Consider the following 13235-nt stretch of genomic DNA (forward strand, 5'->3'; position numbering starts at 1 on the left):
ACATGTGTTCTTAAGCATGTTGAGAAATGATGTAAGTTGTGGTTCAGGCATGATGTCTCTCTGTTTATCCTCCCAACACATAAATAAGCTTCAATACTGAGTCAAAAATAAGAGGAAGTGCCGAGCAGGCGGCATAGAAACGAATCTAAACAGAAGCTTTTATCTGTCGCGGTTGCTTACTAAATAAAAGCTAAAAGCAGATCGACCTCTCGGTGGCCTCACACTGACTTCACGCCCCTCTGAAGGCTGAACGGTTGTGATGATGAACTGGTTTACCGCACACACTGGTGGCCTACTTTAGTTCAAAACCAGTGTGTTGTTGTCTGGGCTGTGATGGAGAAAAATGTAGCACAGACTAGAGCGAGTTCAAGGGAACTGCTCGTTGGAAAATGTTCGATATTAAAAAGGACTATTTCATTCGTATCAAGTAGTTCCTATTTGGCTTTTTGCAAAAGCATTGAAAAAAAGGTTGTTTGTGAAGACATTAGACAGAAGTTGTTTTCCAGGCAGGTTTTTCGTCACCGCGCTCATAAACAACACAGTGAAGAGAGTCACCATCCTACGGAATGCTGAACTCCTCTGAAAAGCACGAGCACACACACACACACACACACACACACGATATGCGGTGACAGCAACACACAGCCACGAGGGCTCACACACACACAAAATCACACCATGCCTGGAGGGACTCAGTGGGAGGCCGCCTCTTAGTATGACCTGTAATGGATAGCGAAACACACGCGCGCACACACACACACACGCACACACACGCACACACACACACGCACACACACTCCCCAAGTTGCCAGAATGTCTGCCGAAATGGGGGAACCGTGCTTGTTGTGACTCGGCTCGTCTTTCTGCTTTGCTGCACTCACATTGGAACCCTGATCACACACGAAATGGACCGAAAATGACACTTTAAAACAAATAGCTGTGACAGAAATTGAAGAAAAAAGTGTGTGTGTGTGTTTGTGTGTGTGTGTATGTGTGTGTGTGTTTCCATCTATTTTTGCTTGAGAGAAAGAGAGTAATAGTGAAGTCGCTTCAAGATAGCAACACGCATCACGCATTTCAATCTGATGTCTTTTTAATGATCCCACAGACAATCAAAGTGGATTTTCACCTTCCTTCTTACTATTTTCTCGACTCCAAAAATGTCTGTGCTACATCCTTGTCCGTCCTGTACTCCTTTCCTCCCTCCATGTTTGCTCTCTTAAGCTTTGTCTCTACCCGCCGCAATTACGTCATTTTCTGCGCCGGCTTCACTACTGTGTATGTACTACTACGAGTATGACCGACTCTTTATTCTGTCTCTGCCCTGAACTGAGTTCCCTCTCTTTCTTCCTCGCCCAGTGCTGCATGCCCTCCTGTATCGTGGCCTTCCATGTGACGTGCGCCTTCGACCACGGCCTGGAGATGAGGACCATCCTGGCAGAGAACGACGAGGTGCGCTTCAAGTCCTTCTGCCTGGAGCACAGCTGCAGCGCCGGCAACGGCAGTGCGGCAGCCGGCAACTTCTCCAGTTTGACCGGTGTGAGCAACGGTAACCACACCATCACTTCCACCACCAACGCAGCCACGCCCAGACTGGACTGGGGGGCCGCCACCGGCACCGGTACCGGTCTCGGCCCTGAGCTTTGGCCGGACCGTCAGCACCAACCAAACATCAGCAGCAACGCGGAGCACAGGTCGGTGTTGTACCCGATTCCGGTGTCGGCATCGGAGCGGGCTGAGCGGGAACAGCTGGAAAGAGAGAAAGTGAGCCAGAGGAAACAGAAGCTCCAGGAGCTGGAGGACGAGTTTTACCAACTGGTGGACCCCAGGGAGGTGGCCGAAAACCTGGCGCTGCCCGTCACCCAGGTCGGTTAAGCCATAGAACTTAAGCACTCTGATCACGCAACAATAAATCCATGAAGCAGCGTTCCGTCCATTATGTCTTAAAATCGTATGAATATAAAATAATAATGAATAAATAAACTTGATACGGACTCTCCATTTGCTCACACGACATTGTTCTCATCTTTGCCCAGTATTTCAAACACACAGATCATCCATTACGTCTCATATTATTCGCGGAGATGAAGAGTTTGTAATTAAATGTAATCAGATGTGGTGTTGATGAGCTGCATTTAGAGTGCCGGCTCTATTGTGCCGTATAAATTGCTGCCTATTCACAGGTGAACCGTCTGATGAATCGCGGGCTTTTGTTCAGAACGCGCTGATTAACTGGCCTTCGCTTAGTTTCTAAACATGGTGGTGGCTGCAGGCAAGAGCTTCGTTTCACTATAAAGGAAGCAAGCAGCCTTTTAAACGTGGGGATGAAAAGTCTGTATCATGCTTTAATGGAATAATTGATTTAGAGCAGTTTAAATACAACTTCTATCATTTTAAAATATTCAGGTTTTATAGAAGTATGTTGAATTTGAACATAGTTCTGTAAATGTATTTTCTTTGCCATTCATTTAAAGCAATTGCTGTTCCGATCCGCCGACTTTCGCGAGAACATCGTTAAATCATAAAACGGGATTCTTTTTGTTTCTTCTTCAAGGTGGACTTCTTGTATCAGTTCTGGAAGATGAAGAGGAAGGCCAACTTCAATCAGCCTCTGGTGACCTTAAAGAGGGACGAGGTGGACAACCTGGCCCAGCAGGAGCAGGACGTCCTCTACAGACGCCTCAAGCTCTTCACACACCTCCGACAAGACCTGGAGAGGGTGAGTCGTAGAAGTGTGTGTGTGTGTGTGTGTGTGTGTGTGTGTGTGTGTGTGTGTGTGTGTGTGTGTGTGTGTGTGTGTTTGGTATAAGGCCTGTGTTTGCACACGCTCAGTGCTTGCTGATATTTAAGGGGTCATTTTAATTTTTCTTCCAAAATGTTTAATTAAAACGATCATTGACGGTGTCATTTAAAGTTGATTTTTGCTTTCATGAATATTGATGTGAAATGAATGAGCCGCCTGAAGGATGGAGGCATGATGGAATGGCTGAATGATATATTGAGTGAATGAATGACAGCCCAGTGTTGAACATTTCAAGTGAAGAATCCACCAAACGCGCAGAATTCATTTGGTTCTTCTTTGTGGTTTTGTTCACTGTGACAGTTTATTCATTTTATTCAAAAGTCAGGCGGCACGGAGGACTTTTTTCAGAGCTCTTTTCTTGCTGAAATAATCAGGTGTGTTTTGGTTCGTGTGCTTCTGGCTTTGCGACGGACGGATTTGAAATTCAGTCTCAGGTGACACAAAGCACAGAAATAGCGAATGCATGTCTCTTGGGATTTAAAAAGTTTCAAGGAGAATAGTGTAGGAGGAGGTGGTACCAACTCTACATATATATATGTAAACTTTTCAAAGACTCTTTAAGTATTTGGAGTCTCCTCAGGCCTGAAGACGTATGTCTCGGACAGCTGTTCAGCTGTTGGGGAGTTCAGGCGGATCAGGTGATGATGGATTGCTGCCAGACTGTAAAGGTAAACCAAAATCTGAGGTCCTTGTCGGCGAGGTCCTCAACTCAAAGCTGCAGAATCAGTATACATGCACCTGTGTGAAGGTAGGATCCAGGAAGTGTTCGTGGGTTCTGTTCAAAGTCTCCCTTCTGGAGGGGCTGCTCGGACCTGCGGTGGCAACCGAAGAACCAGCTGGTGAAGGAAGTTGTTGAGCTGAAGAAGGAGGCTTTTCGGGTTTGATTGTTTCAGAAAACTCTGGAAATAGCCGACTGCTACTGGGAAACCAAAAGGCCAGCAGCTTCTGTGGAAGACATTGACCTCTGTGGACAAGGCGGAGTTTGGTAGTTGCACATTTCTCTGCCAAAGGGGGATGCGATTAACTCAAGATGTTTGGATGTTATTGGGCTGTCTTGGTGGACAGCATTCTTGCTGTGTTTCAGTCTTTATGCCAGCTATTGTAACTGATTACATTCTTTTATTATTTTAGGTGTAGGGTTACTTTCCCTTCCTATTAACAGTGGAAACTATGAGATTGTTTCACTTTATTTCTGGCATTGAAATTGTTTACGCAACATTTATGAACGATTCCAGGAAATAAAAGTCAAAGAAAGAAGCTTGCACGCAACGTGCGGTCTGCTTTCTGCAGCTGCGATCAGGAACAGATTATCATCGTAACCTCCAGTATCAGGTATTTATAAATGCTTACTGCAGTTCTGAGGTCAGTATTCCTCTACTGCCTTCAGTAACATGGCTCACACTTGGCAGCTGAATGCCAACCACTATGTAAATTTCCTTGCTCGGTTTCTCGGATTGGTTGCGCCCGTTCCCATAACCTCACTCCAGGGCTCATGTTCGCAGTGCTCTGAATGGCATTCACTGCAGCGGTGCTCCCAAAACCTCCTTCTGACCCTGCAATCCACCCGGCAGAATCTGAACGACAGCGGGCTGCCCCGCAGCCAAACATCTACTCCACCCCCGAGTTTAGGGGGGATACGGTTAAAGAATCTGTGTTGAAAATGATGGCTCGCCTTGGTTTGGCTTTAGCTTCATTGGGCTCACAGTAAGACAGCCTTCAGGCAATTAACTATCAGATTTTAATTGATCATTGGCGTTTACATTTAGTCTCGGCTGGTAATACCATTTTAGTGGACCAAAAGAGTTGTGATTAGACATCCCACAGGGTCCATTTGGCTTTTTCTAAGATAACAATTTCTCACCTCTTAACTTGAAAAGATGAAGCGCAAAATCATTTCCCCGAAAGCAGAACACAAGTGGGATTAAAAGTGGCTGATCCGATTTCATAATCTAGATCGAAGGTTCACCGTGCCATCGATGTGTTTGCCTCTTGTAAAATAATGGGAAGACTCGGTTATGAGTGAGTGCGTTCGATGCATCGTTTTCTTCTGCGATGGGGGAACATTACTCTACGGAGGCGTCTGTTTCCTGCAGACTTGCGTAACCGAAGCCGTACCACAGTGGTCTCCGGTGGTCAGGGTTCATTGATTGTTTGAAGGCCAGGATAACTTCCTGACCAGTCAGGGTATCTGTAGACTCCATCACAATTCTCCCTCCAGACCACTTCTCCTTATTGACGTGTGTGTTGTAGAAGTGGACCATACCACTTCAGGTCTCGAAGGTAAACTCAACCCATCAATAACAGCTAAAACAACTGAAGCGAGTCAGTGGAAAATATCATCTTCTTCAGCATTGATCTGCCAAAAATGTTAAACGTTGTGTAATAGTGATGCTCGTTACCCGGAGAGGTTGGAAGGAGATTTACGTTTCTAAAACATTGACATTGCTCCGTAAAATGCTGTGGAGCTAACATAAGCAGAGTACGTTAGCACACCGTGAACTAGCGTTAGCGCTTCTATGCTACTGACTGTATGCACTCAGAGCTCAGTGTGTCCCACAATTCATCTGCTGCACCAGACCAGATGTTTTAGGACAGATGAGAACAGACAAAGAAGTTGAAATTGATTTGGCCTCTGCAGATGTCGACTAAATATCCACGATCAGATGTTCTTTTTTTCAATTCGTTTTGATGCATACCGTATGTTCCTCCCATAATTATTTTATCAGACGGAAACCAGTTAAATGTAATACGATGCAATTTAGTATCATGTCTCTTTCTCTTCCGTCTCTGAAGTTGCAGTGCATTGAGCGCTCTCGGCCATCACACGCAGGATATCTCAAACACCGCCAGGACTTTGTCTGAAGGAATCTTTCGTCTCACAATTGTGTTGAGGCTTCGTCAAAGTAGTTCTTAGTCTGTTAGCGCTGCTACGATTGCAGATCAAGACACGGGGACGTTTGTTGCTGGGAGACCGTGACATCCTGCCCGCCACGTTTACCGGCGGTTTGAACAAGTTGTTGAAACTCGGAGCCGCTTGCGGGAATCGAGCGGCGTTCCTCTTCAACATCGCTCGGCGGTCTGACGGAGGGAGAGGGGGATTGATTGTGTGTGCCGCTGGCAGGTCTCCCATGAGGACGATTGATCATCAATCGAGTGTTGACAGCTCGCCGCTACTCATGCTGTCGATGCACAAGCTCTCTTTTTCTTCTTCTGTCTGTCCTTCCACCTGCTTTTCTCCTCCTGATATCTGCTTCTGTTTCTCACAAACAGAGGGCTTTCTCGTTCATATCTGACCTATGGTTTTAACTCGTGTTACTATATTTTGGCTCCATTCAGTGTTTTCAGTGGGCTTTTTTTTCTTCTTCTCTCGGTTCAGGTGTGACGTCTCGTCCGTGGAGATGGACGTGTGTTGTGTGCGTGGCATTGTGTTTGTGTGTCAAGGCGAGTGTGTGTAACCGTGCGCGAGGGAGTATTCCAATCATCTCTGATTTGCCGGCAAATTGAAAAATCCCCTCCATCCTTCCATCCTTCCATCCCGTCATCCCTAGACCCCCAACCCAATCAGACCCCACGACGAACCCTCCAGCTTGCTGCTTTTGTAAATATACGTGTGTGTGTGTGTGTGTGTGTGTGCATGTTGGTGGTGAAGGAAGAATCCGGGGGCTAATGTTGGGGTGGATTATCCCCCCCCTCTTCCTCTTTGAAGTGCTGCCAATGGAACGAATTGCACCGCGCTGTCACTAATGCACTGGTGAGCTTTCTCCATTTCTGCACTCCTCTCCTGAGTGTCGCCCAAAACTCCCCACAGCACCTCCTCCCCTTCCAGCCGCATCACTCATCCAATCGGCGCGCGACATGCCGAAGCAATGTGCCGCGCGGTGATTGGGCGGTGTAAGTCGTCTGCTAGATGTCGCTTCTTTTGTCTTTTGGCTGACGTGGTGTTTTTGGATCCGGCTAAAGGTGTGTGTGTGTGTGTGTGTTAGAGGGTTGCGTGTGTTGAAAAGGTTGTCGGTGCAGATCCCTGCACCTGCTGAGGATGTGTACAGCAGGAGTGCCTTGAAACAAACCTCTGTTGCCCCACATGTCATGAACCATCGTTCACACTGGGGCGGATTAACACTTTGCTGGTAAAGGAAATATTAAATCATCCATTTAAATAAGTAATGGAGTGTAGAGCCAGAAGATATATTGTAAAAATTCAAAAGTCATGTTTGAGTAGAAATGAATGATTTTGTATGTTAGCTCTCAATTGAGCTGACTCTGAAAAAAAATTGTTCGCTATTAGCTTCAAGCAATTTATTTGAATAGCTGATGTGTTCATTTGGGCAGAGCCGGGTTAGCCGTTTCCCCCTGTGGACCGTCTTTATGCTAAGCTAAGCTAATTGCCTCCTGGCTTTAGCTTCACACTTTACAGACACGAGAGTGGCAGCAATATCAGATATTTCACCCAGCTCCACTGAGTTCCCAGGCTTTTGCTTTTACATTGCGGCTTTCTAGCCTTCCGACCACTCAAAGCGCTTTACACTACGTGCACACATTCATTTTAAAAATGTGGGGTTCAGCGTCTTGCCCAAGGACACTTTGACATGCGGACTGGAGGAGCCAGGGATCACCACCCATCCTCCTTTACAACTCTTGAGCCACGGCCGCGGTTTCCTACAAGAACGCTTCAAAAGAAGTTCATCCCCGACTTAACGACGCCGTTAAAAGTGTAGAAACATTCACTGGCTGGGTTTTGGAAAGTAGTTGAGATGAGGTTAAGTCCTGAAGCAAAGGGTCAGAGTTTTAACTGGAGAAGTCTGCAGAAATTGAGGCGAGCTGGGTGGGGAGTGCAGGGTGGAGGCTCAGGCTCTGGAGGCACAGGGATAAAAAAAGAAGCAGTCTGGACTTCACAGTTAAAGGAAAGGGCTGAAGACTGGAGGAGAGGTGGATGAATCAGGGGGGAAATGCCAGGGCTCGGCCCGGGCCAGGAGACTGGGGAGAGCTGTGGCTGACGGAGGCGAAGCAGGTTTGAAAGAATCCCTTTTCCTCACTCATTTCCTCTGGCGCGTTTTTTACGTCTACAACTACTCGAGTCGAACAATTGCAGTGAGTCTTTTCCCCTCCCGCCAGTGCGCCGGCGCTCCGGCCAGGGCTGGCAAAGCGTCTGATGGCGCAGTGCCCGCTCTGCGCCCTGCCCGCCGCTCTCTCACGGTGAAGACTTGGCAGCACACTCGGGCCCAGCGGGTCAGCAGTCCCACGCCCAGGAGGCCCTCGGAGCGGAGCAGACCAGTACGCTTATCAAACACTGCACTTAATTCCTCAAGGGGAGAGAAAGGGGAAGTTTTGATCGTGAGCAGCTAACATATGTTTTATGTATCTTCTTTCGCTGCTGAGCAGTCGCAAGCGTAGCAGAAGCAGTTTTCATGGAAAAGAGACCCGAGAAAGAGAAAGTAGGGATTCGGGGAGAACGTTTTTTTTGGCAGCCAGAGCCAAACGCGGACAGAGGGCAGCGCTGGCAGCCGCTCCAGCCTTCTCCTGTAGGTTTGGAAGCAGCAGGGCGGTTGTGTACCGATACCTGACATTTAGACTCAGGGAAAGTAAAAGAGAAGCTCTGTCCACCTCTGAAGAAGCTAAAGACAAAAAATCATCTCAGATTGCTAACCTCTATGGATTTACTACAATATCTTCTGCTTGTGTTGACTCAAATCCACGATTCATGAATGCCAAGATCCACAAAACCCACCAAAGAAATCTTCCAACTTCTCCAATTTTATTATTTTTTTAACAGAAGGAACCACAAAAAGGCCTTGGACTCTTCTCCCGACTTTTATTTCTTTACTTAAGTAATCTCTCCATACAATCGTCCAAAGACTACGTTATTTACTTATTTATTTATTCGACATTCATAAATCGTTTGTTGCTCGTAACATGTAGAAATCCGTCTTTACAACGACAAACGGAGCTATCTCTTTTTAATGCCATGTTTCTGCATTAAATCTTGTCATACAAAGATTTAAATACTTTAAATATTGTTGACTATTTTAGTTCGACAAAAGTTTAAAATGCAAAGTTTCAGCACATTTGTCAGTCTGCAGACTTTTAACCAAAAGTATAAAGTTAAATTCTAGTTTCTGCTGGTATAATGAGATCATGCATCTTAATCTCATCTCTTAACATAATCTCAGAGTCGCTTCTCTATATTTTATACATCAGTTTTTTCTCAATTTACAAGCAATAGTTCAAACTTTGAATGAATTTAAAGCTTTAAAGTTCAGTTAACTGTAACAGCCATTTCCATTTGTGCTTCATTGAAGTCTTTACGAGCATGCGGGAGGCTACAACTCCTCGGGTCTCCTTTAACAGGGTTACCGTGTATCCTTAAAATGTCCTAAAAAAGTGGTATTTTTTAATTCTCATCAATGATGTTGTGGTCGGTCCTCTGTTCTGCTCGTGAAGCTCAGAGACTTGCCGTACAGTTTGCTGCAGGCGTCCAGGGACGCATATACAGTACATCTGAAGTTGGGAATACTGACTCGGAAATATCGACTTCCGACTTGCAATGGATTGCAGCATTAGACCCCCGACGCCTGCCAAATGTCTGCACCCTTCAAACTCCACACCCTCGGTGTGTTGCACTGGCTTCCTGTTGCAGGTTCGTAGTGTCCAGGACATGACAAAAGAGCCACAGAAGGGGGAGGTTGTTCTCACTGAGGGCCAGACGGGCCGAGTCATGCAGCAGACAGACCCACCCTGTTGGATCAACGTCAACCTGGCTCCCCACACACAGCTCTGCTCCAAACCTAATACTGGCTCGCGACACACAATCCTTTCTTCTCCGTCGTCTTCGTCGGTCCGTTTCCAAGATGCTTCGGGGTGTCGAGCGAGAGCCAAGACAAGGGCCGTTTTCTCTCCAGCGGCAACCATTGCTGTTGTATCTCAACATCCGACTGTCACTTTTCAGCCAAACCGGGGTTTTTTTTATTTTGTAGATTCAGGGGAAGGACCTGGTTGGCTTGCTCCCAAAAGTGACCGGTGGAGTGGCAGACTCCGGAGGGGGAGCAGTCTGGCCCTCGCTCTACTCTTTACGAGCCCTCTGCTGCAGCATTTTGGCCGGTGTTCCTTCTCGCTGATGAGACTTCCCAGACATCAAAAAAACGTTTTGATCGATGGCAGTTGGACGTATAGTTGTCGAGGCCCTCAGTGACTGTACTACGTAATCAAGGATGATTTATTAGCTTGTTTCACATTTTAAATCAAACTAATTGGGGTTAAAAAAAATCATCAGGATTGCTTTTTGTCATTCATTTACAGGCTTTGCTTTCTCACTAACATCTCATGAGGTGAAAGCCTCCCCAACCACCAACCAGGAGATACTGTTGACACCTGTTACCTTGTTTCGTTTTTTGTAAGGTCGTCTTCATGGGGAAGAGTGCAATTTATAAAAAAATGTATGTATTTCTTGGGATTGGCTACATAGCTCCGGACAACATATCTCTTTACAGTCTTTACAATGCTTTTTCCTAATTGAATGAACCCCTCTACACTTCTTGCAAAGCAAGAAATGTGTTTTAAAGCTACAGGAGGCCCCTAAACTTAAAGACACATTTACATACTACATAATAGTATAGTGCAGCTGCTATGCACAGTAGATTTAGAAGAAATACCAATTTGGCACAGGTTCTCGATAATGATGTCCTTAATTTGTTGCAAGGCGATTGGTGGGCAACAGAACAAAAAAAGATGAAACACATGCCAGAAAGAATTAAACAAGAACAGCAGTTTTAAAAATGTAAAAATAAATGATTATTTGAGCTGCAAATGGACCAAATTAATGAAGAAGAGACGCTTAAAATGAAGTAGGAAAAAGGGAAAGCATCAATTACTGCAGAGAATCTTACATATACAAGCAGGAGTTAAAGTATGGAGTTTCAAACATTTAAACATGAAGTATAATCTTCAGATCAATTCTAAAAATCTACTATAAATGCTCCTTGGCTTCCTCCTCTGATCTCCGCGGGTGTGTGGCTGCATCACTCTGTATGAGCTGAAGGCTTCACACCTTCAGGTAGCCTGAAGCTCCGCTCACTCTGCTACACACCGCCTGTTGAGATCCGCTGCTGCTTAAAAATGCTGCATGCTAAGCTCGACTGTGCAACACGTCCCCGAGACTCCACGGCTCACAGCAGAGACGCTCCTTTGGCTGTAGCCGAAACATGACATAATGTTTGCTTGGAGACATGTACTTTTTGCTGGAATATGCATTATGCCACAGTACATGACTCAGAAGGAGCAACGTTCTCCAAAATGTCTCCAACTCTTGGGGGAAACAAAGCATCCGCTCCCGTCTCCTTCGCCACGTTTGTTTTTGGAAACAGATTGATATTTCTTTCGGGACATTTCCCGCCAGGCTCACGCAGCTTCTTCATCCCAGCGAAGTGTCCCGGTAGTCCGGCCTCAGCTGTGCACTAATGGCTGCCGTTTAGACTGCTCGATAGTGGCAATGATGACTCCACTCACCTCCTATCACTCGGCCTCTTACCCCTTTATATGTTCTCTTACCTCTTCTGACTCTTTCCTCCCTTTTTCCACAGATCCACGAATACACAACTTCCTCCTTTGATTCTCTCCCCTTTTCCTTTTTATCTTTTTCTTCTATTTAACACCCTCTCTCTTTTCACCTGAATCTTTATTTTCATTGCATCCTCCTCTCTCGCTCACTTTTCCTCCTCCTTCGTCTCTATCTATTTCTCTCTCCATCTCCTCCCCTCTCCCTCTTTCTCTCCCTCGATATCCTCATCCTCCCGCTGCCCCTCTGATGTGAGCTCTGTTGGATGAAATAAATATGAGGCGGACGGCAGATAAATATTTATAGCTGCTTCGGCTGTATAATTTTGCGCGTCAGTGTGTGCGTGTGTGTGTGTGTGTGTGTGTGTGTGTGTGTGTGTGTGTGTGTGTGTGTGTGTGTGTGTGTGTGTGTGTGTGTGTGTGTGTGTGAGATATATGTATTCAGACCCTTGGCCAGTGCAGGTGCCAAGGCTGCTGCGGGGATAAATAATTCACTGGAAGTTCAACCTTAAATTCACATCACTTTGACGGGACAATAGGAGCAGCATGGCGACACACACACACACACACACACACACACACACACACACACACACACACGCCACCTGGCGCTGTGCGCATGTGCCCTCACACATTTAGAAATGAAAGCGCACATCCTTGTGCATACACGTGTTCGACACATACACTAATCACGCATGAAAACACTCTTGTGCAAACATCTGTATGCATTTAATGCACAACCGTAAAACTTAAATACTCTTATAAACATGCACATAAGCCTAGTAATACACACCTCAAAAGCTACACTGTATGAGATATACCTACTGTATGTTCCTGCTGCACTGTGTGTGTGTGTGTGTGTGTGTATTTAAGGTTTCCATTGGATTCTATTTCTGTCCGTGTGAATGCATGAACGTGTGTGTAGTTTTGAGTTTTTTTTACCCGTGTCAACCATCTCACACGAGGCTCACTAGCCGCGCTGCTCACAGATAGGCCCCCCCCCCCCCCTGAGTTGACCCGGGCCTTTAATATTTTACAGTAGGGTCTCTCAGGCGGTACCGGCCGACACACTGCCGCAACTCAACCGTAAAATCTCACTTCACAGGACTCGACGGCAAGCGACGCCCTCTGAGGTCCAATTGAAAAGCCTCCTCTGAGAGCCCGTCGATGCAGTCGACTCACAGAGCGCTTCACGTAGAAGATGCACGTCAGATTCTAAGGTCTAAGCATGAGGAAAAATGAGTTGTTTTTGCGCTTCGGGATCTAGTCCATCTCAAGCTGTCAGACTTCTCAGTGCGGACAGGCTCACGCTCGACACAACAGCGCTTCTTAATGCACGAATGCAACTACATTCAGAATTATTACGAGGGAGCGTTCTGAAGCATACAACTCTTCATCTTCAAATCCAAATGTGCCGCTTACGACACAGACAGCAGAGAAACAGAGAAGGAGGTTCTGCAGGAGGTCAGGTTTAGTTTTCATTGTATTCACTCAGTCAGAGCAAGCAAGATTTCTGTCTCAGAAACCGAGCTGCCAGACGTGTTGATGTATCTGTGTTTTACTGCTGTTTTACACTTGGCGTGTGTTTAGTGTTACAGTGTGTATTTTTGTTCACAGCGCACGAAGTGGTGAGAGCATGATTTCCAGTCGGTGTCATGAAGGCAAGGAACAGAATGTATTCGAGTTGGACATAGAATCTGTTTTCCATTTGGCTGTTTATATCGTTTTTCATTGAAAGTAAAACTTCTGAGATAACGTTAGATCTCATAACCAAAGACAGGCTGTCATTTTTTCTGCACATCAAAACCAATCGACAAACTTTCTCTCAATAACAGGCACACATTTATTGTTTGCCATAATGGTTTAAATACGAACGAGCTAAATT

The 13235-nt window shown here is 46.0% G+C and overlaps 1 protein-coding gene across 1 annotated transcript in view; it reads left to right on the top strand.

The window, feature by feature from the left end:
• jade2 (jade family PHD finger 2) overlaps positions 1-13235 on the top strand; it is a gene marked incomplete at its 5' end in the record, with an annotated part of 117238 nt that overhangs the window by 65319 nt on the left and 38684 nt on the right. Inside the window, 2 exons of the mRNA XM_079283303.1 lie at positions 1360-1866; positions 2555-2719. Of these exons, the coding sequence (XP_079139429.1) occupies positions 1360-1866; positions 2555-2719 (672 nt within the window). The remainder of the gene's footprint in view (positions 1-1359; positions 1867-2554; positions 2720-13235) is intronic.

The sequence above is a fragment of the Melanostigma gelatinosum genome, assembly GCF_949748355.1.
Source record: "Melanostigma gelatinosum genome assembly, chromosome: 14".
In the NCBI taxonomy this organism is placed as follows: domain Eukaryota; kingdom Metazoa; phylum Chordata; class Actinopteri; order Perciformes; family Zoarcidae; genus Melanostigma; species Melanostigma gelatinosum.